Genomic DNA, 24,456 nt, shown 5'->3' on the forward strand with positions numbered 1-24,456 from the left:
CAGCCGATCAAACACAGTCTTGTCTCTGAGGAAAAGAGAACAGAAACAGAAATCAAATATTAAACCTAAGAAGTCAGAACGTCCTGTCAGATCATTGAGAATACATAGCTGTGGTCTTTTTTTCCAGTAATTTCAAAGCTAATGCAAAGATGACATGTCTTTATACTCTTCACCTGTTTCTCACCATGTAATTCTCAGAAACTTCACACTATGGGCTGCAGTGAACATGTCATGTTTCCAAATTAGGACATACAGTGTCACTTCAGATTGGCCAATCAAACACAGTCATGTCTAACAACAATGAGGAAAAGATCAAGATTGTTTCCACTCAGCACAACAATTTGAGCACGATGACATCTGCCCTGTTTGTCTTCTACCTGACATGTTTGTTCTCGGGGAGAATGGGTGAGTTGTGTTTTTGTGATTGCAGGTTGAATATTTTAAATGTCTCCCTGTGTTCACAATGTGCACTTGCTTTGTCTCTCATTTCTCCTCAGCTCGGGCGACGAATCAGAAATTCTCCTCATCCGTTCATCAAAAGAGAAGTTTTGTATCAGCTAACGTTGGTGAAAAGTTGATTTTAGAGTGTTTCTTTAAAAATAATGATGTAACAAGAGTTTATTGGTACAAGCAAAGTCTGGGACAGAAACCAAGGCTCGTCTCTACTCACTATCAGTTTAATAAAAATGGAAGTTTTCATGATGAATTTGAGAACAATCCACGTTTCACACTCGACTCTGGAAATGGTAAAAATCACTTAAAAATAATAGATCTGCACATGTCAGACTCAGCTACCTACTACTGTGCAGGGAAGCTTTCCGTAAATATTCAATTTGGGGAGGGAGCTACTGTCAGTGTGAAGGGTTCAGGTTTGAACATCCATCAGCCAGAATCTGAGACCATCCAGCCAGGAGGCTCTGTGACTCTCAGCTGTACAGTACACACTGGGACCTGTGATGGAGGACACAGTGTTTACTGGTTCAGAGACTCTGAAGAATCTCATCCAGGACTCATTTATACTCACAGAGACAGGAATGATACATGTGAGAGGAAACCTGAGACACAAACACACACCTGTGTCTATAACTTACCGGTGCAGAGCCTGAATCGTTCTCATGCTGGAACCTACTACTGTGCTGTTGCCTCATGTGGCTACATACTGTTTGGAAATGGGACCAAGCTGGACTCTCAGGGTGAGTAACCGTCTACCAGGGGCTTTCTCATTTGATGGATGGTGAGTTACTTCTTTACAAGTAAGACAACATCAAAAGTTATACAATTTCTCCTATTGCAGATGAGGTGGACTCTCTTCTCTTGGTGTATGTCTTGAGTGGAGCTTTGGCATTTACCACCATTCTGGTTGTTTTACTGTCTTTCCTAATTTACAAGATGACAAAAACAAGCAGCTTCCAATCAGGTAACGATAACAGGTAGCGTGTATATCTGGCTGCTTGTATTCAGTGAGTTTGGATTTTCAGTTAAATTGTTCGTTCTTGTGTTTTAGAGTCACGAGCAAGATTCCCCCCCCTGTCCAGAGGAGATGCAGAAGTAATTTATATCATCTATTCATCTGTTTATATCTGAATCACTTTGTCTTGCGGACATTTTTGAACATTTCTGTCAGTGTAACTTAGCTGTTAAATGTGCGTTGCATTGCAGCACATGCGATATTGCAATAATGCAATATTCACTTGTCATTTGGAAACTGTTTTAATTGTTATCAGGGTCCATATTGTGATCGCCTTTTAAATATTTTGTTACCAGGTTTACCAAGATGCAGACATCCATTATGCTGCTTTAAATGTGAACCTGCCCAGCAGATCTTCCAGACAGCGGGACACCACCAAGACTGAATGTGTGTACTCCAGTGTTAGGCAGTAGAACTGTTTCATTTCTACTTTGAGTCGATTGAAAAATGTAAAGTAATGTACATTTATATGTAGATTTTGATATAAATATATTTCAATATTCTCACTGTTGTCTTGTGATGTGTACAGTTTCAAACATGGATACAGAACAGCTCAAATATGCTGAAGATGATGAATGAATTCATTCTTCTGGACATTATGTAGATCCCACAATAACTGTATTGGCAATGCATAGTACTACACAAGTTTGTCATTACAATGATCAACGCAGTAAACACCTGGAGTCAAATACCATGTAGTGCTGTAAATAAAACGAAAGTGGTCTCAAAAATGCTATCTAGTATTTTTCAAACTATTCCTGAAATTATTTCTCAAAGTTGAATTCACTTTCAAATTTTAATGTTTTACATGAGACAATAACTGCTGACAATCTGGGAACAGAGTCATTGTGGCAACATTGATAATGATCCACAAATACATGAGAATTTTTTTAAATACCATTATATTGTTTCTGGGAACCACTACTGTATTTAATCTGAATAAGCTATCTTTTATTTTAATTTAGTAGTTTATTTAATTTATATTGTTAAAAAAAAAAACAAAAAAAAAAACATTCTAAGTTAAGTATTAGTTAATTATCAGTTGCAGTAAGGGAGCTTTGAGGATTTGATGGATCTGTGTGGAAATGCAATAGTAGAAACACTAAAACCTTGGTATTAACATCTTTCTTGAGTGATCCAATCACAAGTGGACAGCTCTCAGTACGTAGGTTCACACCTGGCTTTAAAATGTGTCTCCATATGTGTCCTGAGTGACCACTTGTGATCTGATCCCACTTCCCCGTTTCATATGCATAGGTGTGCAGTGTTGTTTTTAGCCAATCTGACACACGGGTCTGTTGTCAATGCGCCTCTGTATGTGTGTGTATGTCTATGAGAGAGAGAGAGAAAGATACATAGAAGAGCTGAGCAAATCAATGCGCTGCCACAGCTCTACAGTCAAATAAGGGTTAAGCCATTACAAATAGTGAAATATTTTTGGTTCATTATGAAACTGTGACAGGACGTATCAGACTGTGTCAGAAGACGTCAGTAGAGTAGACACTCCTTCAGTGTGGCCATGAAGCATCTGTGTTCACACGGCTAAAAGAATGTGACCACATGTGGATCAGACCACAATGTGTCTTGAGTGTGTTCACACCGGAACTCAGAGCTGTCCACTTGTAATCGGTTCACTCAGGACAGATGTTAACACCAGGTCTGAACGGGGCCTGACTGCTTTCATTCAAAAAACATCTCAACTAACAACAGAACAGTGAAAATGTAAACTGGGACTCGTGAAGGATGTCTACACTGTAGCACTTTGTTTTTCTTTCAAAGTAACTGATGCTTGCATCATTTTTACCTGGGGGGAATTTTTTAAGAGATCAGACAGAGTGTTTAGAAACATTCATTCTGATGCCGCATAATGTCTCAGTTGTGATATTTAAAGATCACAATGTATCACAATGAGTCGCTTTTTTAGATTTATCCTCAATTGTTCCTCAAGGGCACATTTTTCCTGTTTTCCAGTATTTTATTTGAAGTTTTGATATCCATAAGAAGATTTATTCGTGGTGTGAAGCTCTAAAAGCCTTGTCAGTGTAGTTTTACATCTGAACCTCAACCACAGGTAAGGGACTGTGGCCTACTACTGTAGCTTTGTAAAACTCACATGTAATCACAATGGTCAGTCAGCGCTGAAATGAGCCAAACAGACCATCGGATTTCAACTTAAATGTTCCAGCTAGATTCTGTGAGGTGTTATGCACCGGCGTCTAGGTCCAGTGCAGGGGTGGCATAGCTCATGCTTCTCAGCTGCTCCCCGGGCAGACCGGTACAATGCCAGCGTGTATTGAGAGCAGCAAGGTGAGCGTGAATGGAATCTGAGACCATTAAGGAAATTAGGGAGGTCGGTGATTAGGCAGCTGTTGCAGAATTTTAAATGGGATGTATTGGGACTTCAGATGAGAGACTTGGGGCTACGGTAAGGAGTGTACATGGAAGGAAGTCTACCAGCTGCAGCGTGATGGGGAAAATATGGTGGAAACATGCTTTGCCTGGACAGCATCTATGGAGACAAAGCTGTCAAGCAGCTTATCCTTTTTTTCAGAGCTCGGACTCCAAGGGCTGGATATCATCTTGTAACTGTGAGTAAGCACGTGTGATTCATAAAACAACATGAAAAGTTATCCAGTGATCGGTAGAAGAATGGTATTAAAAAGATTAAAAGCTGTAAAAATAATTTGAAATCCCAAACTAATACTAAAAAGCATCCTTAATAGAGATGGTAAACAGGTAAAGCCTACAGCATTGGATGGTGGGTCTGGGTGGGCTGTGCTGGGGGCACACATATTAGGACATTGTCAACAAGCTACAAATAGTGGTTACATACGTGATAAGTGATTGCAAAGGGTCAAAACACTCATAGACAACAAAGGCATACGACATCAGTCTTCACGTACCTTCTTGGTACTAGTCTGACTCTATTTACTGTATTCCTTTGGCAGGTCAGTAGCCTTTTGCTAACTTTTGCTATGTTTGGCCTGGCGTCCATACTACTCAGCCATTTTCAAGCCCCTAAAATGGAGAGTTTTAGACTCGCTGCTGGTTTGAAAACTCCAGGGTTGCATTTTCGTCTGAACGGTGAGAAACGTGGACTACTGGAAACGATGATGCAGACATCAGTCCATCACTTTGGTCACTCAAAACTCAAATACCTGGATGGACTGGTGTGACATTTTGTACAGACACACACAGTCCCCAGAGGAAGAATCACACTGACTTTGATGACTCACTGACTTTTTGTCTAGCACCACCAGCAGGTCAGTGTTCACTGATTCAGTGAAGTACAGCCACTTGTTGTTGTTGTCTTCTTGATTGTACTTTGTGTTTAGTAGTAATTGGCTATTGTAAGCACACTCAACTAAAGGTGGTGAATGTAGTAAACATTATCAGATGTTAACATTGTCAAAATTTTTAATTAATTTTTTTCACAATTTTTTAAAAGTCTTCCTGTTTTTAACATTAACATCTTAACTAAACAACTACATTTAACAAACTAAAGTTGACTCTATGGGTTGCACTGAACATGTGATCATGTTTCCAAATTTAGACATGCAGTGTCAGTTCAGGTTGGCCAATCAAACACAGTCTCGTCTAGTAAAAGTGAAGAAAAGCTCAAGATTGTTTCCACTCAGCACGGCAATTTGAGCACGATGACATCTGCACTGTTTGTCTTCTACCTGACATGTTTGTTCTTGGGGAGAATGGGTGAGTTGTGTTTTTGTGATTGCAGGTTGAATCTTTTAAAGTGCATGGCCATGTTTTCATGTGTTCATAATGTGGATTTGCTTTGTCTCTCATTTCTCATCAGCACAGACGACAAATCTGAAATTCTCCTCATCCATTCGCCAAGAGAGACATTTTGTGTCAGCCAAAACTGGGGACAACTTGACTTTGCAGTGTTTCTATGAAGGTGATTTTGCTGCAAGGTATTATTGGTATAAACAGAGTCTGGGACAGAAACCAAGGCTCGTCTCCACCTTCTACAAGTTCAAAATAGATGGTTCTTTTCATGATGAATTCCAGAACAATCCACGTTTCACACTCGACTCTGGAAATGGTAAAAATCACTTGAACATAAGCGACCTGCGTAGTTCAGACTCAGCTACTTATTACTGCGCAAGTAGCTATTCATACAAGTTTGAATTTGCGGAGGGCATTGTTGTAACTGTGAAGGGTTCAGGTTTGAACATCCATCAGTCAGTATCTGAGACCATCCAGCCAGGAGGCTCTGCCACTCTCAGCTGTACAGTACACACTGGGACCTGTGATGGAGAACACAGTGTTTACTGGTTCAAAAACTCAGAAGAATCTCATCCAGGACTCGTTTATACTCACACAGAAAGGAATGGTCACTGTGAGAGGAAACACAACACACAAACACACACCTGTGTCTACAACCTGCCAATCGAGCAGATGAATCTTTCTCATGCTGGGACCTACTACTGTGCTGTTGCCTCCTGTGGACACATACTGTTTGGAAACGGGACCAAGCTGGACTCTGAGGGTGAATCACTTTCTACCAGGGGTTGTGTTGTTTTCGAGGCTAATACTCCTTATAAAAACTGAAGATGAACACAGCTAAAAGGTCTGTAATATCTCCTTGTATCTCCCTCTCTTTAGTTGAGGTGGACTGTTTTGTCTTGCTGTATTTCTTGATCGGAGCTTTGGCATTTACCACCATCCTGAGTGCTTCACTGGTTGTCTTTATGTGTGTGATCAACAAGAACAATAGGTGCAAGTGTGCAGGTACTGTAACTTGAATTCTAAAATAGTTGGCAATGTATACTCCCTTAACACAGCATTATAATAAGGGCACTTTTCATTTTTCTTCAGAGTCTCATGCAAGATCTCCAGCTCCCTCTACAATAAATACAGAGGTAATTTTTCTCAGTATTCAACACTATTTAAACATTTAACAAGACCAGGTCTAATCCTAGTAAATGGTTGGATGCTGTATGGCAGTGGTTGGCAACTGGTGGTCCGTGGGCCTAAACTGGCCCGCCAGATTATTTCAATATTTGATATTTTGATAATGTGATTTTTCTTTTATCTTATAATATTGGACTGACAGTCCCACAATTCTATGATATCCAAAAAGAGAATCTGCCCCCACCTGAAGATGCTTATTATACTTTTATCCATGTTGAGAGTGAATAATAGAGTCACATCAGGCTGCTAAAATAGAGCTCCCTCATGGCAGTAACAGTTACCCACAGAATCACTTCCTGTTTAGCCATTTAGCTTTTTTTGTTTGTTTTTTTAAGCTATTGTGAGCTTTTATTCTGAAAAGTTATAATAGGAAATTCCAAAAGTGTGATTAGCTGTGACACAATTCGTAGACAACCTTTGGTGAAGAGTAATGACGAACAGACACATGTTCATGAATCACAACTTCGAGTCAGGACTTTCACAGTAAAATCACAGGTGAAACAGAATGCCGATCATGATTAAAATCATGGACTGAAGTTCTACTCAAAAACCCAGATTGCCCACCTCTATATGTTACTGTGGGCCACAGCGCCACATATGTGAACAGTAACAGTGAAAATTCCAGTTGCATTTTTATCAATCTATTTCTTTAATTAGCCTTTGATAATGTTCTGGCCTGCCATCTAAATGGAAAAAGATTGACCCAAGGCCAAACTTAGTTGCTGATCATTGGTGAATGGTGTATGGTCAGTGTCTGAAATTTAGGACATAGTTGAGAGCTGTTGTGGAACTGTTGTTAATAGCTGCTTTTTAATAGAAAAGTAGCTAAACTCTACTTGAAAAGTCACTAAATGTCGATAGATGACATAATACCTTTGTTAGCATATTTATGACATCATTGCGTTGTTTGCATTGTGCCTGGTTTTGGCCCTTTATTTCTTAGCTTTTTTCCAAAAAGCTAAGAAAAATTGGGATTTTCTGATTTATGTTTTATTGTCAGGGTCAGCGAAATGAAGATAACATCCATTACGCCGCTTTAAGGGAACACAGAGTCAACAGATCTAGAAGACAGAGGGACAACACCCAGTCTGAATGTGTGTATTCAAGTATAAAGATGCAGAACTGAACATATTTCATATTTGTTGCTGTGTAATAAGACATGTTGTTATTAGTGTTTCTGATATGTATGGTATAAGGTATGACATATAAAGAGCAGGTAGAGTATAACCTTGATAACCCTGATGAAACTTAAAGCTTTAGGGAATTGTCAGTCAAGGCAATCAAAGCCTTAATGTCTAATTGTTTGTATCACAAAATAAGTTAAAAAAACTCATCATGGATGTCATCACAACATCTGGCTTTTAGACAAACGTAATCTCAAAGTGTTCATGTTCATTTGTTATAAATGTCACATTCTGTAAAGAAAATTTTCACTGGCTTTATGTGTGGTTTAACGTCTTTGTTTTGCTTGAATTTTGTGCATTACTAATAGATTTGGATGCAGAATGAATAAAACCTTCTGCCTGTGAGCCTTGATATATTAACTATGTTTTACATACAAAACCTTCAGGCATGTCATGAGATGGTTTCATCGACTGTATGTGTTGAGTAGAGATGAGGTGCACCCTGACCCATCCAGCCAGTGATTGTGACCTCAACTCTGTGACCTAACTCTATATAAGTAAACACCTGAGACCATATTCAAAAGATAAACAGCGCTAAATGTTCCTAAGAGTTTCTTAACACTGCTAAGAGCAACTTTCTACTGAGAGGTGGACTCCTAAGCTCAGTTGAACTGGGTTTGAACTGCTTGCTATGTGTAACATCATGTTTCATGAATAAACCTCCTCATTATACACTCTCCACTTTATTGGGTACACCTGTTCAACTGCTAATTAATGCAAATATCTAATCAGTCGATCACTTGGCAGCAACTCAGTGTAGTTAGGCATGTAGACATAGTGAAGATGACCTGCTGAAGTTCAAACCAAGCACCAGAATGGGGAAGAAGGATGATTTCAATGACTTTGAACGTGGCATGGTTGATTCCAGACGGGCTGGTTTGAGTATTTCAGAAATTGCTGATCTACTGGGACTTTCCCACACAACCATCTCTAGGGTTTACAGAGACTGTTCTGAAAAGGATGCACAACACGCCGAACCCTGAAGCAGATGGGCTACAGCAGCAGAAGACCACAACAGGTGCCACTCCTGTCAGTTAAGAACAGGAAACTGAAGCAACAATTCACACTGACTCACCAAAATTGGACAATAGAAGGTTGGAAAAACTTTGCCTGGTCTGAACAGTCTTGATTTCTGCTGCGACGTTCGGATGGTTGGGTCAGAATTTGGCATCAACAACATGAAAGCATGGATCCATCCTGCCTTGTATCAACACTTTAGGCTGCTGGTGGTGGTGTGATGGTGTAGAGGATATTTTCTTGGCACACTTTGGGCCCCTTAGTATTAACTGAGCATCCAGCAGGATAACGCACCATGTCACAAAGCTCAGATCATCACATACTGGTTTCTTGAACATGACATTGAATTCACTATAGTCAAAGGGCCTCCACAGTCGCCAGCTCCCAATCCAACAGCTTACCTTTGGGCTGTGGTGGAACAGGACATTCACATCATGGATGTGCAGCCGACATATCTGTAGCAACTGTGTGATGCTGTCACGTTAATATGGACCAAAATGTTTCCAGCACCTTGTTGAGTCTATGCAACAAAGAATTAAAGCAGTTCTAAAGGCAAAAAGGGGTCCAACCCAGTACTAGCAGGCTATAACAAAAAAAAGTGGCCAGTGAGTGTATGTCCACAGTGACTGGTTGACAGGAGATAGATTGCTAGTTAGATAGGTCTCTAACTAAACCTAACTGTACTTAAATGCAAATCTGAGGTTCAAGCATTCTGCTAGCATCAGCAGCTAATATGCTCACAATGAAAAATGCTTACAAATATGTTAGTGTAGTGTTTTAACATGTAGTTATTTTCTAATAAGCACTAAACACATAGTAGAGATTATGCTGTTGATTAGGACTTAGTTTTGCAGCCACTGGGTCATCAACCAAAGTGGACAAATACAGATTTCGACCTGATGACAGCACTGATAGAAAAGTCGGGGGATCACCAAAGTCATCAGGATACAGCAACTTTAAAACATTAATATCTTTAGTACTACAACTAACAATAATAATAAGCTTTATTTGTAGCACTTTTATTAACAAAGTTATGAAGCACTTAATAGAAAGAAAAGGGGTAATTCAAATACGACCAGATTTAATGACAATGCACTTAATTGTTGTCGAAATGTTTCAAGAAATACCAGCAATAGCATCCTCTTAGTGGTGATAGACGAAAGGTTATGGGATCAACAAAGTCATTAAGAGTCATCCTCTGGGGACCATGAACACTGTATGTGCAGTCCAGCCAACATCTGTGGAGCCACAGCAATAAGTTGGCTGAATACCTGAGGCGAATGAGAGCAGCCCAACAATCTTCAACCCAACAAGAAACTAAATTTTAAGTGTGTTTGACTGTTTTACCCAGTCGGTTCGTTTTGTAGATGGTACTGCCAAAGAAAAAAAATAAAAATAAAAAAAATTCACCCTGCAAACATACAATTTATCTGCAGCAGTTACCTTACGTCAACTCTAATTACCTAAAAAAGACAAATCAACTGTCAGTCACACAACAAACAGGACACCTGAGAGAGAGAATGCTATTTATATTTGAACATTGTCATTGTAACTGTTTCAAACTCAGTGTTTGAACCAGGGAATTAAAAGGAATGCAAATATTGTAATGACTATAGTTTAAATTCCATGGAAGCTGATGGTTAGACCTAATTGACTGACAATATTTAAACCTTTATTAGTTATAATCTCATTGTGATACATCAAATGTTGAGGTTGTGATTTAGAGACAGCATTCTAAGAAAATTACAGTTAGTTTGGCTCATCAGTGAAATAGGCATAAAGGTCTGGCGCTACATTAGTGAGAATGTCTATGCTTATTTGTATTTTGGTGATTTAAAGCTACTGCCATTGTTGACAAATGTTGTCTATACATTTCTCTTTGTGCAAAGTTTCTCTAAAAAAAAAAAACACAAAAAACTCCACACTGAACATGTGACCACATTTCCTCCAGTATTTAGGGCGTACAAAGTCATATCTGGTCAGCCAATCAAACGCAGCCTTGTCTGTGAAGAGAGGAAAAGGTATGAAGAGTTTTTTCACTCAGCGCAGCAATGAGAGCATGAGTTTGTTGTTCAGTTTGTTGTCTATCTCATGTGTTTGCCCATGGGTGAGTTTGTTACTCCATATTCCTTTATTGTCCCCTCTCATGTCAATGCTTTGAATAATTTCACTGCTGAATATGTTGAATTATGTTACAAAAAACTTGATTTGCATTTGTTTCTCTCCTGTCACTTCAGCTTGGATGACTGATCTGTCCTCATCTGTTCACCAAGACAGTGGTTTTGTACGAGCTCATGTTGGAGACAATGTGACTTTGCAATGTTTCTATGAAGATGATGTTGCATCATTGTTTTACTGGTATAAACCAACTCTGGGACAGTAACCAAGGCTCATGTCTTCCTTTTATAAACATAATAAAAGTGGTACTTTTACTGATGAATTCAAAAACAATCAACGGTTCTGACTAAATGTTAATCATGGTAAGAACCACTTGACAATATCGGATGTATGCATTTAGCATTTAGCTAAAGATCGATCAATTTAAAAGTCAAAAGCCTGTACTGTAAAAATGGGTCTCTTATACAAAATATAGCACTGGTTATCTTTACTATATCATATTGTATTATATATGGTATGAACTCACCATGAGAGTATTCTATGGGTGGCTGTGAGCATGTGATGTTTCCTATAAAGGACACAGAGTCACTTCAGGTTAGCCAATCAAATGTAGCCTTGTCTGAGAAGAGTGGAGGACCTATCAGCATTCCTTCATTTAGCACAGCAACTTGAACAGGATGTCATCTTCAAAGTTTGTCTTCTGTCTTACGTGTTTGTTCATGTGGAATATAGGTGAGTTGTGATTTTATGGCTCCAGTGTGTATCATTTACTGTATAGTCAGTCCTCATACAAATGTTTCTTAGATTTTTATTTATTGATTATCTGAATTTTGCCATGTTAAGTTAAATCTACATTTGCTTTGTCTCTCATTTCGCTTCAGCTCAGACAGCTGCTCTGAAATTATCCTCATCTGTGCATCAGGAGAGTGTTTTCATATCAGTTGAAGCTGGGGACAAGTTGACTTTACACTGCTTTTATGAAGTCAAAGTTTCTGCATGGTTTTACTGGTATAAACAAACTCTGGGACAGAGGCCAAGACGCATTTCTACTTTCTATGCTTATGATAAAAAAGCCACTTTTCATGAAGAATTAAAGGACAATCCACGCTTCGCACTGGATATTAAAAATGGCGCAAATCACTTGACAATTTCTGATTTACGCATTTCAGACTCAGCCACTTACTACTGTGTAAGGGGTTATTCAGTTTACAGTTTGCTTACATTTTTGGAGAGCATTATTGTCAGTGTAAAGGGTTCAGGATTGAACATCCAAGCTGCAGTCCATCAGTCAGTATCTGAGACCATCCAGCCAGGAGGCTCCATGACTCTCAGCTGTACAGTACACACTGGGACCTGTGATGGAGAACACAGTGTTTACTGGTTCAAAGACTCTGAAGAATCTCATCCAGGACTCATTTACACCAATGATCAGTGTGAGAGGAAACCTGAGACACAAACACACACCTGTGTCTACAACTTGCCAATGCAGAACTTGAATCTTTCTCATGCCGGTACCTACTACTGTGCTGTTGCCTCATGTGGACACATACTGTTTGGACGAGGGACCAAGCTGGACTTTGACAGTAAGTCAGTTTCTATCAGAAGTTTTTAGTTGTATAATATTCCCATTGAAAATAGTTGAAAGCTCTGCAATGTTCTCTGGTGTCTGAATTTGCAGATGAGGACTCTGTTGTGTATTTCCTGAGTGGGGCTGTCGGGTTCAGCAGCATCTTGAGTGTTTTACTGGCTTTCTCAGTGTGTGTGATCAGTATGAGAAGAAGCTGCCTCTGTACAGGCACTTGGTGTCATCTGTATATATAATGTGTATTTATTGAACATGACATGATAAAAAGAGGGGTTTCCTTTTGTCTTTCAGAGTCCTCTGCAAGATTTTCTGATCCCTCCAAAAACATCACAGAGGTATTTTCAAAACCTCTTACTGTTTTTAAAGCACAATACATTTTTTGTGTTTTTTTAATTTCTGCCATGGGCCACATAGTAATTCATACGTTTTCATTTCCAGGGTTACCAAAATGAAGATAATGTCTATTACAAATCTTTAAGGGAGAACAAGATCTACGGGCGAAGAAGACTGAAGGACGACACCTGGAGTGACTGTGTGTACTTCAGTGTAAATCAGTGGAGCTGAGCACGTTTCATTTTATATCTGTGTGACAGAACGTAAGCTCATACTGAGGTTCTGCACCTCTTTTAAAGTATAATATGGCTTTTGTAACATTTTGTAAACATGACTTCACCTAAATATGATGAATATGAAGATTTGCTTTCCAATCAACTCATCAAACAAGATTTTACAAAGACAACACATGAAGTGCCATGGACCATATCTGTATATATGTGCTGTAGCAGACTTACCACAGAGGTTTATGACGGCAACATGAATAATGAGTGAGAACTCTCTTGTACTCACCACTTGTCCTTTTAAATAGTTAAAGTTGGTTCACTGTTATTCTTAAATCAAATTACTAAAAACTTTTTCTCAAAGGTGGAGAAATGACGAGGATGAAACAAAGCAAGATTTTGTTTGATGAAGGAAGAGAGGAATCAGAATGGAGAAAGAGAAAGTAGTATGAGATAGAAAGGTGCAGAATCATATGTATGGTACAAGGGATGACAAATAAAGAGCGGATACAGTATAACCTTGATCCCATGGCACATGAAACTTAAAGCGTAAGGGAGTTGTCAATCAAGGCAATCGAAGCCTTAATGTCTACTTGTTGAGATAAAAAGTCATTAAAATAAGAAAAAAAACCCCATCAGTGATGTCATAACAACATCTGGCTTTTAGACAAACTTAATCTTAATGTACATACATTTCCTTCTGTCAGTCAGTTTCCTACGATGAGCAGTGAAGTCTTGTATGGACACAAACTTAGAACAATTTTGGTTGTTTCAAATTAGAGCTCAGTGGAGGCCAGGGCTCAGTCAGAAAAAAATGTGTAGTTATGTCTATCAATCACACTTTTGCAGTGTTTGAATCAGAATTCGACAGCAGTTGTTGGGTTGTTTGCTGATGTTGCCATCGCGCTGTTACTCACATGGTCCTAATGAAGCAGATCAGATGAGTCTATGTGTGTTAAACTCTAAATAATAACACATATGTATATTATTTTCCAAATTCTAACATGGTCATTTGTTATAAATGTCACATTCTGTAAAGAAAATTTTCACTGGCTTTATGTGTGGTTTAATGTCTCTGTGTTGCTTGAATTTTGTGCATTACTAATAAATTTGGATACAGAATGAACAAAACCTTCTGTCTGTGAGCCTTGAAATATTAACTATGTTTTACATACAAAACCGTCAGGCATGTCATGAGATGGTTTCATCGACTGTATGTGTTGAGTAGAGATGAGCTGCACCCTGACCCATCCAGCCAGTGATTGTGACCTCAACTCTGTGACCTAAATCTATATAAGTAAACACCTGAGACCATATTCAAAAAGGATATTATCTTAGGAGTCCTTCTAAACAGTGCTAAATGAGTTTCTTAACCTTTTCACAATGCTGTTAAGAGAAACTTGTTACTGAGAAACTGGGAGTACTCCTAAGCTCAGTTTGAACTGGTTGCTGTGTTTAACATTATGTTTCATGAACGAAACTCCTCACTATATGTCCACAGGGACTGGTTGAAAGGAGGTAGATTGCTAGTTAGATAGCTAGCTAAACAGCAGATTATAGTGAAGAAAATATAACACCGAAGCCCAACTATCATAGGGGTAGAAGTATCTCCATTAGATGCAATAAAATGATTAAAAAAAAGTTTAACCAGTACAATGTTGAGAGCTATGTTTTAACTTTCACTTATAGTTTAATTATTTTGGGTTTTTTTATGCCTTTATTAGATAGGTATAGTGAGAGAGTGACTTGAAAGTTGGGGAGAGAGAGAGGGGATGACATGCAGCAAAGGGCCAAGGGTCGGATTCAAACCTTGGGCCCTTGCAGTTAGGACACAGCCTTAATGGTACACGCTCTAACAGGTGAGCCACCGAGGTGGCCCACATACACGTATTTTCTAATTACTAGTAAACACACAGTAGCCTACAAACTATGCTGTTGATCAGGAATCAGTTTTGCAGCCACTAGGTCATCAACCAAAGTGTTGGACAAATACACTTTTTGACCTGATAACAGCACTGATGGAAAAATCAGGGGATCAGCAAAGTCTTCAGGGTACAGCAACATGGACACAATAATATCTTTACTACTAGCAGTAGTATTAGTAATAATAATAATAAGAATAATAATAAACTTTATTCATAGCACTTTTATTAGCGCTTTTAGTTACAAAGTGTTTAACAGAAAGAAAAGGGGAAATTAAAATTTTACCAGATTTCGTGACAATGCACTGAATAGTTGTCGAAGCCTTTCAAGAAATACCAGCTGTATCACCCTTCAGGTGGTGATAGAGGAAAGGTTATGGGATCAACAAAGTCATTAAGAGTCGTCCTCTGGGGACCATGCCAGCCAACATCTGTGGAGCCACAGCAATAAGGTGGCTGAATACCTGAGGCGAATGAGAGCAGCCCAACAATGTTCAACCCAACAAGAAACTAAACTTAAAGTTTGTTTGATGAGCAATAGATATGGTTGATGGTTAGACCTAATTGACTTACACAGTTAATACTTAATTAGTTATCCTCTCATTATGATACATCAAATGTTGAGATTGTGATTTAAAGAAGGCAACCTAACAAAAACTACAATGTGTTTGGCTCATCAGTGAAAAGGGAATGAAGGTGTGGTGTTGCATTAGTGCCACTGTTGACAAATGTTATCTATACATTTGTCTTTGTGCAAGGTTTCTCAAAAAAAAAAAAAAACTTCACACGTAACATGTGACCACATTTCCTCCAGTAGTTAGGGCATGCAAAGTCTTATCTGGTCAGCCAATCAAACGCAGCCTTGTCTGTGAAGAGAGGTATCACAAGTCTTTTCACTCAGCGCAGCACCAAGAGCGTGATGACTCCTTTACAGTTTGTTGTCTATCTCCTGTGTTTTCCCATGGGTGAGTTTGTGACTCCATATTCTTACACTGTACCGCCCCCTCTAATGTTTTTGCTTGTAATAAACAGTCTTGTCTGCGAAGAGGGAGAGAAGATTAAGACTCTTGTCAGTCAGGTCAGATATTTGAACATGATGACAGCTTCTCATTGTTATTGTGATAAATTAATTGTGTGTTTGCTTTGTCTCTCCTGTCACTTCAGCTCGGATGACTTGGCTGTCCTCATCTGTTCGCCAACAGAGAGGTTTTATATCAACTGATGTTGGTCAAAATATTACTTTGCAATGTTTCTATGACAGTGATGTGGTAGCAAGGTATTACTGGTATAAGCAAAGTCTGGGACAGAAACCGAGGCTCATCTCCACCTTCTACAAATATAATAAAAATGGCACTTTTTATGATGAATTCAAGAATGATCCACGCTTCAGACTGGACACTGGAAATGGTAAAAATCACTTGAAGATCTCAGATTTACGTTCTTCAGACTCAGCTACCTACTACTGTGCAAGCGGCTATTCAGTAACATTTGAATTTGGGGAGGGAGCGACTGTCAGTGTGAAGGGTTCAGGATTGAACAATCAAGCTTCAGTCCATCAGTCAGGATCTGAGACCGTCCAGGCAGGAGGCTCTGTGACTCTCAGCTGCACAGTACACACTGGGACCTGTGATGGAGAACACAGTGTTTACTGGTTCAAAGACTCTGAAGAATCTCATCCAGGACTCATTTACACTCATGGAGACAGGAATGATCAGTGTGAGAGGAAACCTGAGACACAAACACACACCTGTGTCTTCCACTTGCCTATGCTGAGCCTGAATCGTTCTCATGCTGGAACCTACTACTGTGCTGTTGCCTCATGTGGACACATACTGTTTGGAAACGGGACTAAAGTGGACATTGACAGTAAGTCACTTTCTATCAGAAGTGTTTAGTTGTATATTATTCTCACTGAACACAGCTAAAACCTCTGTAATGTTCTCTGGTGTCTGAATTTGCAGATGAGGACTCTGTTGTGTATTTCCTGAGTGGGGCTGTCGGGTTCAGCAGCGTCCTGAGTGTTTTACTGGCTTTCTCAGTGTGTGTGATCAGCATGAGAAGAAGCTGCCTCTGTACAGGTAATTGGTATCATCTGTATATATAATGTGTATTTATTGAATGTGACATGATAAAAAGAAGGGATTCCTTGTCTTTCAGAGTCTTCTGATCCCTCCAAAATCAGCACAGAGGTATTTTCTAAACCCGTCCTTCTGTTTTTCTTAAAGAATAAATTTTTTGTGTTTTCTTTAATTTTTGCCATGGATCACATTGTAATTCACACTTTTTCATTACCAGGGTTACCAAAATGAAGATAATGTCTATTACAACGCTTTAAGGGAGAACAAGGTCAACAGGCTAAGAAGACTGAAGGACGACACCTGGAGTGACTGTGTGTACTTCAGTGTAAACCAGTGGAGCTGAGCACGTTTCATTTCATATCTGTGTGACAGAACGTAACCTCATGCTGAGGTTCTGCACCTCTTTTAAAGTATAAGATGGCTTTTGTAACATTTTGTAAACATGACTTCACCTAAATATGATAAATAAACTCATCAAACAAGACAACACATGAAGTGTAAGGGACTATGTCCTTTGCATGTTTCACACATCACACCAAGTTACACCATTTTTACACAAGTGTTCATTTTACTATAATTTATCATTGCATTACTTAGCAGACTTACACATCACCTGCATCACTATGTTACAGTTCAAACCAAAGTAAACGAGCAGCTCTAGGTTAGTCTCAGTGACCTTTATCATGTTGCAGGTTTGAACATTGCTTAAATGTTTGCTTCTTTGTTCACACTCACTGTGCAGGACTATTGTTTTGGAGGGGGCTGCCCGGCATTTCCTGTTTTTCATTGTATTAGTGATCTTATGGCTGACATCACTGGGCAAAACCAAGTGGAGGGGGCTCTTTTTTGCTTTGTTGTGGTTCTGGCTGAAGTCTCGGTGTGAATTGAACACTCTGTATAAGCAGGTAGATTTTTAGCTTGAGCTGCATGTGTAATGGAGAATGCTATAAATAAAATATTAACCACTGAGAAATTAAGATGTCTGCTGAGTCTGCCTATCTACCACCTACCTACCATCCCTCATGGTGCAGTACATGCAGTAAAATTTTTCAGAAACAGGCCACTCCTATTAGTAGATGTGTGTGCTGACATGTACACTTGCTCATACTTAAGCTGCCCGATTTCAGTTTCAGAGAAAGAAAGAAAGAGTGACTTGGTTTAGATTAGAGGGAGTACAGTGCTTTGGGTCAGGCAGAGCAGAGGCACAACAGATTAGCCTAGGACATCAGGTGTCGATCACTCAGAACTAGACTGTATCAAAAAATGGACGTAGCCTCCGGGGCTGAAAAGTGAAACCAATGCTGAAGTGCCTTACACCTGCATTTTATCTAATGATCATCAGGGGTTGACTCCACTGGTTGCTCGTTTCAAGTCTTTAATACAACACGATGTTCATTTTTTAAACTATGGTCCCATTTAGAAGAAAAAAGACATCAAAGCAGGGTATGCTTTAGGGCGTGGCTATTGATTGACAGTCTACCACACACAGTGACCTGCCTGACAGTCAGGATAGAGTACAGAACAGGTCAGATCCACACCTCACTCCTTCTCAGCTCCACCTTCTTATTCAAATATGGTTTCTTCTGGTTCCAAAAACCAAGATGGCAACTGTCAAATTACAAACTCAAGGCTTCAAAATGGCAGTTCACAAACCAATGGGTGATGTCACAGTAGGTTGCCACTTGAAGAAAATCCCTCCAACAACAACAGCCCTGTGTGTTTATCCACTATATAAAATCAATCATGTCTATCATTCTTAGAGTAAGAACTATAACTTTGTTACAAAATGAATTGGGGAAGCACAGGGCAGGGACACATAGGCTTCTTGTGCACAATCTGCAACGCAAGAAAAAATATTGACTAAGGATGTATCTTCTATCTAAGCAGGTGATACAAAATTTTGCCCTTTTGCCTTAATCCTGAGAGCTTCATGCACTTACACCTTCATCCATAAACTGACCAGATATAACAGAAGTCACATCTGGCCCTCGAAAGAATTAACGAAGTGTTCAGTGTCGAAAGGTATTCTTAAGATTGAAACACAGGAATAGTAAACAACCTGACACTTAACTTTACTCAGTAACTTATCTTGCTAGGAGATAATAGTGGCCATTTTCATGATGTTGCTAGCCGAAGCTCCGCGAGTGCTTCCCAACAAGTTCCTTGAATGGCCTCAATCTTTCTTTGGTGTCATGGCTGAAGAAAACATTCAGAACAAAAAGTGCCACACTGAACTCTGAAAGACTTGACTACTAAATCAAAGTGCACATCAAAATACCAAAGATTGTAACTTTAAAGTTCCTCTTCAGACATGTTTTAAACTTTGTAAAAATACTCCGCTATGATTAATATTTTTGTTTAACATGGTTTTCCCTCAGAAAAAGTAGAGAAAAAGGAAAACTGGGGCTGGAAGCACATCAACACTTACTTCCTTATTGAGAAATTCTGGATCAGGCCTCATGCCCTGCCCACCACCACTGCTTAGGCTAGGTTGACGAGAGCAGAGAGTGTCAGTATGGTTAGAGGAGAAAACACTGGAGACTCAGCCACATGTTTGAACCTCAGGAGTTTGTTGTGATCAAAATCGGCAGTTAGCAGATGTATGAGGACGGTTAGCGTTGTTAGCATCTTTTATTTGTTTATGTTGTTCATTAGCTTATAATGGCAATGGCTGACACAGTGTTAGCAGCAGTGCTAATGCAAACTCTTAGCATTAGAGGAAACATTGGAGAGGCTAAATAGTATAATATATTGTTCCCACTGATCACAGCTAAAAGCTCTGTAATGTAGAGGACCTTACATCTGAATTTGCAGATAAGGACTCTGTTGTGTATTTCATGAGTGGGGCTGTCAGGTTCACCAGCATCCTGAGAAGAAGCTGCCTCTGTACAGGCACTTGGTGTCATCTGTATATATAATGTGTATTTATTGAATGTGACATGATAAAAAGAAGGGATTCCTTTTGTCTTTCAGAGTCTTTTGATCCCACCAAAAACAGCACAGAGGTGTTTTCTTCTTGGATCAAAAACTGCCTTAGTGGTTTTATAGTAAGATACATTTTATTTCTGCCATGGCTCACATAGTAATTCACACTCTTTCATTACCAGGGTTACCAAAGTGAAGATAATGTCCATTACAATGCTTTAGAGGAGAACATAATCAACAGGCGAAGAAGACTGAAGGACGACACCTGGAGTGACTGTGTGTACTTCAGTGTAAATCAGTTGAGCTGAGCACGTTTCATTTTGTTCTGTGTGACAGAACGTAACCTCATACTGAGGTTCTGCACCTCTTTTAAAGTATAAGATGGCTTTTGTAACATTTTGTAAATATGACTTCAACTAAATATGATGAATATGAAGATTTGCTTTCCAATCAACTCATCAAACAAGATTTTGCAAAAACAACACATGGACTATACGTAATGGACTACATCTGCATCTTTTGATTGATTTATGTATTAAGGAATAATGTGTCAGGATTATTTACCTGGTATAGAGATGTTTAGAAATGTAAATGTTCTTATTAAGGAGTTCAAGACTGTTAGTTGATTTCTTTGTGTTAATATTACTGTGTAGCTCAACTGGCTTTGTTGTGGTTCTGGCTGAAGTCTTGGTGTGAACTGAATACTCTCTTTAAGCAGTTCAATTTTTGTATATATATACATTTCATTGATATATTCATGTTTTATAAAGCAACATGCAAATAACAGTTCTATATTCTTATGTATGATTTTCTCATTAATTAAATAATCATTCCTCTTTCATTCATTTTAAACATGTTTGTCTTTCCATTGTGGGAATGTGCTCTCAGAATTTTGTATACAAAATCAACAGACAGGCTTTGGGATTGATATATATTTATGTAACACATGTCTACAGTATAAGCATACATACATAAATATACAGATTAGTACGGGTGAGACATATGTCAATATATGAAATTGTTCAAATTCAAATTCATTGTGTGTTATTTGTGCAAATGGGTTTGGGCTATTACTTTAATGGGATCCATTTATGTCCTACACTACTGAGTGTCTTTCTTAAAAGTCATGATTCCAAATACTGTATACGTCTGTGTACGTCTGTGCATACATGGCAGGGGCACTGATCATGTGTTCACTGTTTCCAAAATAGATTCAATCTGATTGGCCAGTCAAACTCAGGCTTCTCTGTGAAGGGTGGAGAACGTACAGAGATTCAATCCATTCACCACAGCATTTGAAGCACGATGACACCTCCTAACTTTGCTTTGTATTTCTCATGTCTGTTCGTGTCAAGTATGGGTAAGCTTTGTTGTCTGACTGCCTGTTTTTTGCTTTAAACTATAACCATATGTTTGCTTGTTTATGTGTTCTGTAATCCAGAGCATTACAACAAAGCAGCATTAAATTAAATGTGTATTTTCTTTGTCTCTTCTCCTGCAGCTCATTTGACAGCTTTGAAACAATCACCATTACATTTTCAATCAGCTAATGTTGGGGACAGTGTGACTTTGCTGTGCCTCTGTCAGGACGAAGCAGCAGTGATGTTTTACTGGTATAAGCAAACTCTGGGTCAGAAGCCAAAGATGATGTCTACATATTATAAACACAATAATAACGGCACATTCGATGGTGAATATAGTGGCAATCCACGGTTCTCACTGGACACTGGAAATGGGAAAAATAACTTGAAGATATCACATTTGCAAATTACAGACTCGGCTACTTACTACTGTGTACGTAGCAACTTATATGTCTTTGAATTTTATGAGGGCACCACTGTCAGTGTAAAGGGGTCCGGTCTGAATGTCCAGGCTTCGGTCCATCAGCCAGGATCTGAGACCATCCAGCCAGGAGGCTCTGCGACACTCAGCTGTACAGTACACACTGAGACCTGTGATGGAGAACACAGTGTTTACTGGTTCAAAGACTCTGAAGAATCTCATCCAGGACTCATTTACACTCATGGAGACAGGAATGATCAGTGTGAGAGGAAACCTGAGACACAAACACACACCTGTGTCTTCAACTTGCCGATGCAGAGCCTGAATCCTTCTCATGCTGGAACCTACTACTGTGCTGTTGCCTCATGTGGACACATACTGTTTGGAAACGGGACCAAGCTGGAGTCTGAGAGTAAGTCACTTTCTATCAGAAGTTTTTAGTTGTATATTATTCCCACTGAACACAGCTAAAACTCTGCAATGCTCTCTGGTGTCTGAATTTGCAGATGAGGATTCTGTTGTGTATTTCCTGAGTGGGGCTGTCGGGTTCACCAGCATCCTGAGTGTTTTACTGGCTTTCTCAGTGTGTGTGATCAGCATGAGAAGAAGCTGCTTCTGTACAGGTAATTGGTGTCATCTGTATATATAATGTGTATTTATTGAATGTGACATGATAAAAAGAAGGGATTCCTTGTCTTTCAGAGTCTTCTGATCCCTCCAAAATCAGCACAGAGGTATTTTCTAAACCCATCTTACTGTTTTCAGAGCACCAAACATTTTTTGTGTTTTTTTTATTTTTTATTTCTGCCATGGATCACATTGTAATTCACACGTTTTCATTACCAGGGTTACCAAAATGGAGATAATGTTTATTACAATGCTTTAAGGGAGAACAAGGTCAACAGGCTAAGAAGACTGAAGGACGACACCTGGAGTGACTGTGTGTACTTCAGTGTAAACCAGTGGAGCTGAGCATGTTTCATTTCATATCTGTGTGACAGAACGTAACCTCATGCTGAGGTTCTGCACCTCTTTTAAAGTATAATATGGCTTTTGTAACATTTTGTAAACATGACTTCACCTAAATATGATGAATATGTCCAATAAACTTATCAAAGAAGATTTTACAAAGACAACACATGAAGTGTAAGGGACTATGTCCTTTGCATGTTTCACACATCACACCAAGTTACACCATTTTTACACAAGTGTTCATTTTACTATAATTTACAATTGCATTACTTAGCAGACTTACACATCACCTGCATCACTATGTTACAGTTCAAACCAAAGTAAACGAGCAGCTCTAGGTTAGTCTCAGTGACCTTTATTTTGTTGCAGGTATGAACAGTGTTTAAATGTTTGCTTCTTTGTTCACACTCACTGTGTAGGACTATTGTTTTGGAGGGGGCCGCCCAGCATTTCCTGTTTTTCATCGTATTAGTGATCTTATGGCCAACATAACTGGGCAAAACAAAGTGGAGGGGGCTCTTTTTTGCTTTGTTGTGGTTCTGGCTGAAGTCTCGGTGTGAATTGAACACTCTGTATAAGCAGGTAGATTTTTAGCTTGAGTTGCATGTGTAATGGAGAGTGCTATAAATAAAAATTCACCACTGCGAAATTAAGATGTCTGCTGAGTCTGCCTATCTACCACCTACCTACCATCCCTCATGGTGCAGTACATGCAGTATAATGATTCAGAAACAGGCCACTCCTATTAGTAGATGTGTGTGCTGACATGTACACTTGCTCATACCTAAGCTGCTCTCTGGTTCCCGATTTCAGTTTCAGAGAAAGAAAGAAAGAGTGACTTGGTTTAGATTAGAGGGAGTACAGTGCTTTGGGTCAGGCAGAGCAGAGGCACAACAGATTAGCCTAGGACATCAGATGTCGATCACTCAGATCTTCATATTATTACTGGTTGCCCGTTTCAAGTCTTCTTCTATACAACATGATGTTGATTTTTTTAAAGTATGGTCCCATTTAGAGGGAAATAGGCAGCAAAGCAGGGTATGCTTTAGGGTGTGGCTATATATTGAAAGTCTACCACACAGTGACCTGCCTGATAGTCAGGATAGAGTACAGAACAGGTCAGATCCACCCCTCACTCCTTCTCAGCTCCCCCTTCTTATTCAAATATGGTTTCTTCTGGTTCCAAAAACCAAGATGGCGACTGTCAAATTACAAACTCAAGGCTTCAAAACGGCAGTTCACAAACCAATGGGTGATGTCACAGTAGGTTGCTACTTGAAGAAAATCCCTCCAACAACAGCCCTGTGTGTTTATCCTCTATATAAAATCAATCATGTTTATCATCCTTAGAGTAAGAACTATAACTTTGTTACAAAATGAATTGGGGAAGCACAGGGCAGGGACACATAGGTCTCTAGAGCACAATCTGCAACGCAAGAAAAAACATTGACTAAGGATGTATCTTCTATCTAAGCAGGTGATACAAACAGAAGTCACGTCTGGCCCTCTAAGGAATTAAGAAACTGTTCAGTGTCAAAAGGTATTCTTAAGATTGAAACAGAGGAGTGGTAAACAACATGACACTCGGCTGGGAGAGTATGCTTTGCTTGGCTTCTTCCTCACATGGTTGAAGGACTGGGGTTGTGCTATCAACTCATGTAGTCGGGAAACTAGACTCAGGCATCCTGGAAGTGAAGCGATGTTTGAGAATGTTGACTAGATCCCTGACATTGTGGATCTTGGAAGTAATGACTGTTGGCCATTCATCAGTCACCAGCTTTGTCCCCAGGCTGTAACGACCATCTTCTCTCTCTTGCTGTCTGCAAGTGGCTCCAGAATCAGACAAGACACAAACTCCAAAGGGTGACCATTTTATACTCCTTCATTGATGTTTACAATTCTGATATTTAGCT

The 24,456-nt window shown here is 39.3% G+C and overlaps 5 protein-coding genes, 1 long non-coding RNA gene and 1 pseudogene across 6 annotated transcripts; all 7 read left to right on the plus strand.

Moving 5' to 3' along the window:
* Window positions 1-24,456, plus strand: part of LOC139622216 (piggyBac transposable element-derived protein 4-like) — a 176,731-nt pseudogene that overhangs the window by 54,159 nt on the left and 98,116 nt on the right.
* Window positions 442-1,970, plus strand: LOC139621434 (uncharacterized). Its single transcript, XM_071477943.1, has 4 exons — window positions 442-1,193; window positions 1,295-1,417; window positions 1,505-1,548; window positions 1,765-1,970. The coding sequence occupies exons 1-4, from the start codon at window positions 464-466 to the stop codon at window positions 1,879-1,881; spliced, it is 1,014 nt and encodes a 337-aa protein (XP_071334044.1). The 5' UTR covers window positions 442-463; the 3' UTR covers window positions 1,882-1,970.
* LOC139621452 (uncharacterized) lies at window positions 3,880-8,449 on the plus strand. Its single transcript, XM_071477974.1, has 5 exons — window positions 3,880-5,179; window positions 5,283-5,978; window positions 6,095-6,220; window positions 6,308-6,351; window positions 7,404-8,449. Exons 1-5 carry the CDS (start codon window positions 5,125-5,127, stop codon window positions 7,527-7,529), a joined length of 1,047 nt encoding a protein of 348 aa, XP_071334075.1. The 5' UTR covers window positions 3,880-5,124; the 3' UTR covers window positions 7,530-8,449.
* Window positions 10,988-13,995, plus strand: LOC139621428 (uncharacterized). Its single transcript, XM_071477937.1, has 5 exons — window positions 10,988-11,454; window positions 11,604-12,305; window positions 12,401-12,517; window positions 12,599-12,642; window positions 12,746-13,995. The coding sequence occupies exons 1-5, from the start codon at window positions 11,400-11,402 to the stop codon at window positions 12,869-12,871; spliced, it is 1,044 nt and encodes a 347-aa protein (XP_071334038.1). The 5' UTR covers window positions 10,988-11,399; the 3' UTR covers window positions 12,872-13,995.
* On the plus strand, window positions 14,914-18,041 carry LOC139621432 (immunoglobulin alpha-2 heavy chain-like). The gene is made up of 5 exons (XM_071477940.1): window positions 14,914-15,751; window positions 15,951-16,652; window positions 16,748-16,864; window positions 16,944-16,975; window positions 17,082-18,041. The coding sequence occupies exons 1-5, from the start codon at window positions 15,706-15,708 to the stop codon at window positions 17,205-17,207; spliced, it is 1,023 nt and encodes a 340-aa protein (XP_071334041.1). The 5' UTR covers window positions 14,914-15,705; the 3' UTR covers window positions 17,208-18,041.
* Window positions 20,972-22,012, plus strand: LOC139622205 (immunoglobulin kappa light chain-like). The gene is made up of 2 exons (XM_071479438.1): window positions 20,972-21,149; window positions 21,291-22,012. Exons 1-2 carry the CDS (start codon window positions 21,095-21,097, stop codon window positions 22,010-22,012), a joined length of 777 nt encoding a protein of 258 aa, XP_071335539.1. The 5' UTR covers window positions 20,972-21,094.
* LOC139621454 (uncharacterized) lies at window positions 22,195-23,118 on the plus strand. The gene is made up of 3 exons (XR_011691000.1): window positions 22,195-22,305; window positions 22,418-22,715; window positions 22,876-23,118. It is a non-coding gene; the product is annotated as an uncharacterized lncRNA (long non-coding RNA).

Source organism: Trachinotus anak, unplaced genomic scaffold (genome assembly GCF_046630095.1).
Source record: "Trachinotus anak isolate AG129_WGS33_773 ecotype Australia unplaced genomic scaffold, CSIRO_AGI_Tana_v1 ptg000005l, whole genome shotgun sequence".
NCBI classification, from domain to species: Eukaryota; Metazoa; Chordata; class Actinopteri; order Carangiformes; family Carangidae; genus Trachinotus; species Trachinotus anak.

Excerpts from the sequence above, each read along its gene's own strand:
- LOC139621434 (XM_071477943.1), top strand. The coding sequence starts at position 464 with ATGTGCACTTGCTTTGTCTCTCATTTCTCCTCAGCTCGGGCGACGAAT. Across the intron at positions 1,194-1,294 it reads GACCAAGCTGGACTCTCAGG|ATGAGGTGGACTCTCTTCTC; the intron begins GTGAGTAACCGT and ends CTCCTATTGCAG. Across the intron at positions 1,418-1,504 it reads AACAAGCAGCTTCCAATCAG|AGTCACGAGCAAGATTCCCC; the intron begins GTAACGATAACA and ends CTTGTGTTTTAG.
- LOC139621452 (XM_071477974.1), top strand. The coding sequence starts at position 5,125 with ATGACATCTGCACTGTTTGTCTTCTACCTGACATGTTTGTTCTTGGGG. Across the intron at positions 5,180-5,282 it reads TTTGTTCTTGGGGAGAATGG|CACAGACGACAAATCTGAAA; the intron begins GTGAGTTGTGTT and ends ATTTCTCATCAG. Across the intron at positions 6,221-6,307 it reads CAATAGGTGCAAGTGTGCAG|AGTCTCATGCAAGATCTCCA; the intron begins GTACTGTAACTT and ends ATTTTTCTTCAG.
- LOC139621428 (XM_071477937.1), top strand. The coding sequence starts at position 11,400 with ATGTCATCTTCAAAGTTTGTCTTCTGTCTTACGTGTTTGTTCATGTGG. Across the intron at positions 11,455-11,603 it reads TTTGTTCATGTGGAATATAG|CTCAGACAGCTGCTCTGAAA; the intron begins GTGAGTTGTGAT and ends ATTTCGCTTCAG. Across the intron at positions 12,518-12,598 it reads AAGAAGCTGCCTCTGTACAG|AGTCCTCTGCAAGATTTTCT; the intron begins GCACTTGGTGTC and ends TTTGTCTTTCAG.
- LOC139621432 (XM_071477940.1), top strand. The coding sequence starts at position 15,706 with ATGACTCCTTTACAGTTTGTTGTCTATCTCCTGTGTTTTCCCATGG. Across the intron at positions 15,752-15,950 it reads TCTCCTGTGTTTTCCCATGG|CTCGGATGACTTGGCTGTCC; the intron begins GTGAGTTTGTGA and ends CTGTCACTTCAG. Across the intron at positions 16,865-16,943 it reads AAGAAGCTGCCTCTGTACAG|AGTCTTCTGATCCCTCCAAA; the intron begins GTAATTGGTATC and ends CTTGTCTTTCAG.
- LOC139622205 (XM_071479438.1), top strand. The coding sequence starts at position 21,095 with ATGACACCTCCTAACTTTGCTTTGTATTTCTCATGTCTGTTCGTGTCA. Across the intron at positions 21,150-21,290 it reads TCTGTTCGTGTCAAGTATGG|CTCATTTGACAGCTTTGAAA; the intron begins GTAAGCTTTGTT and ends CTTCTCCTGCAG.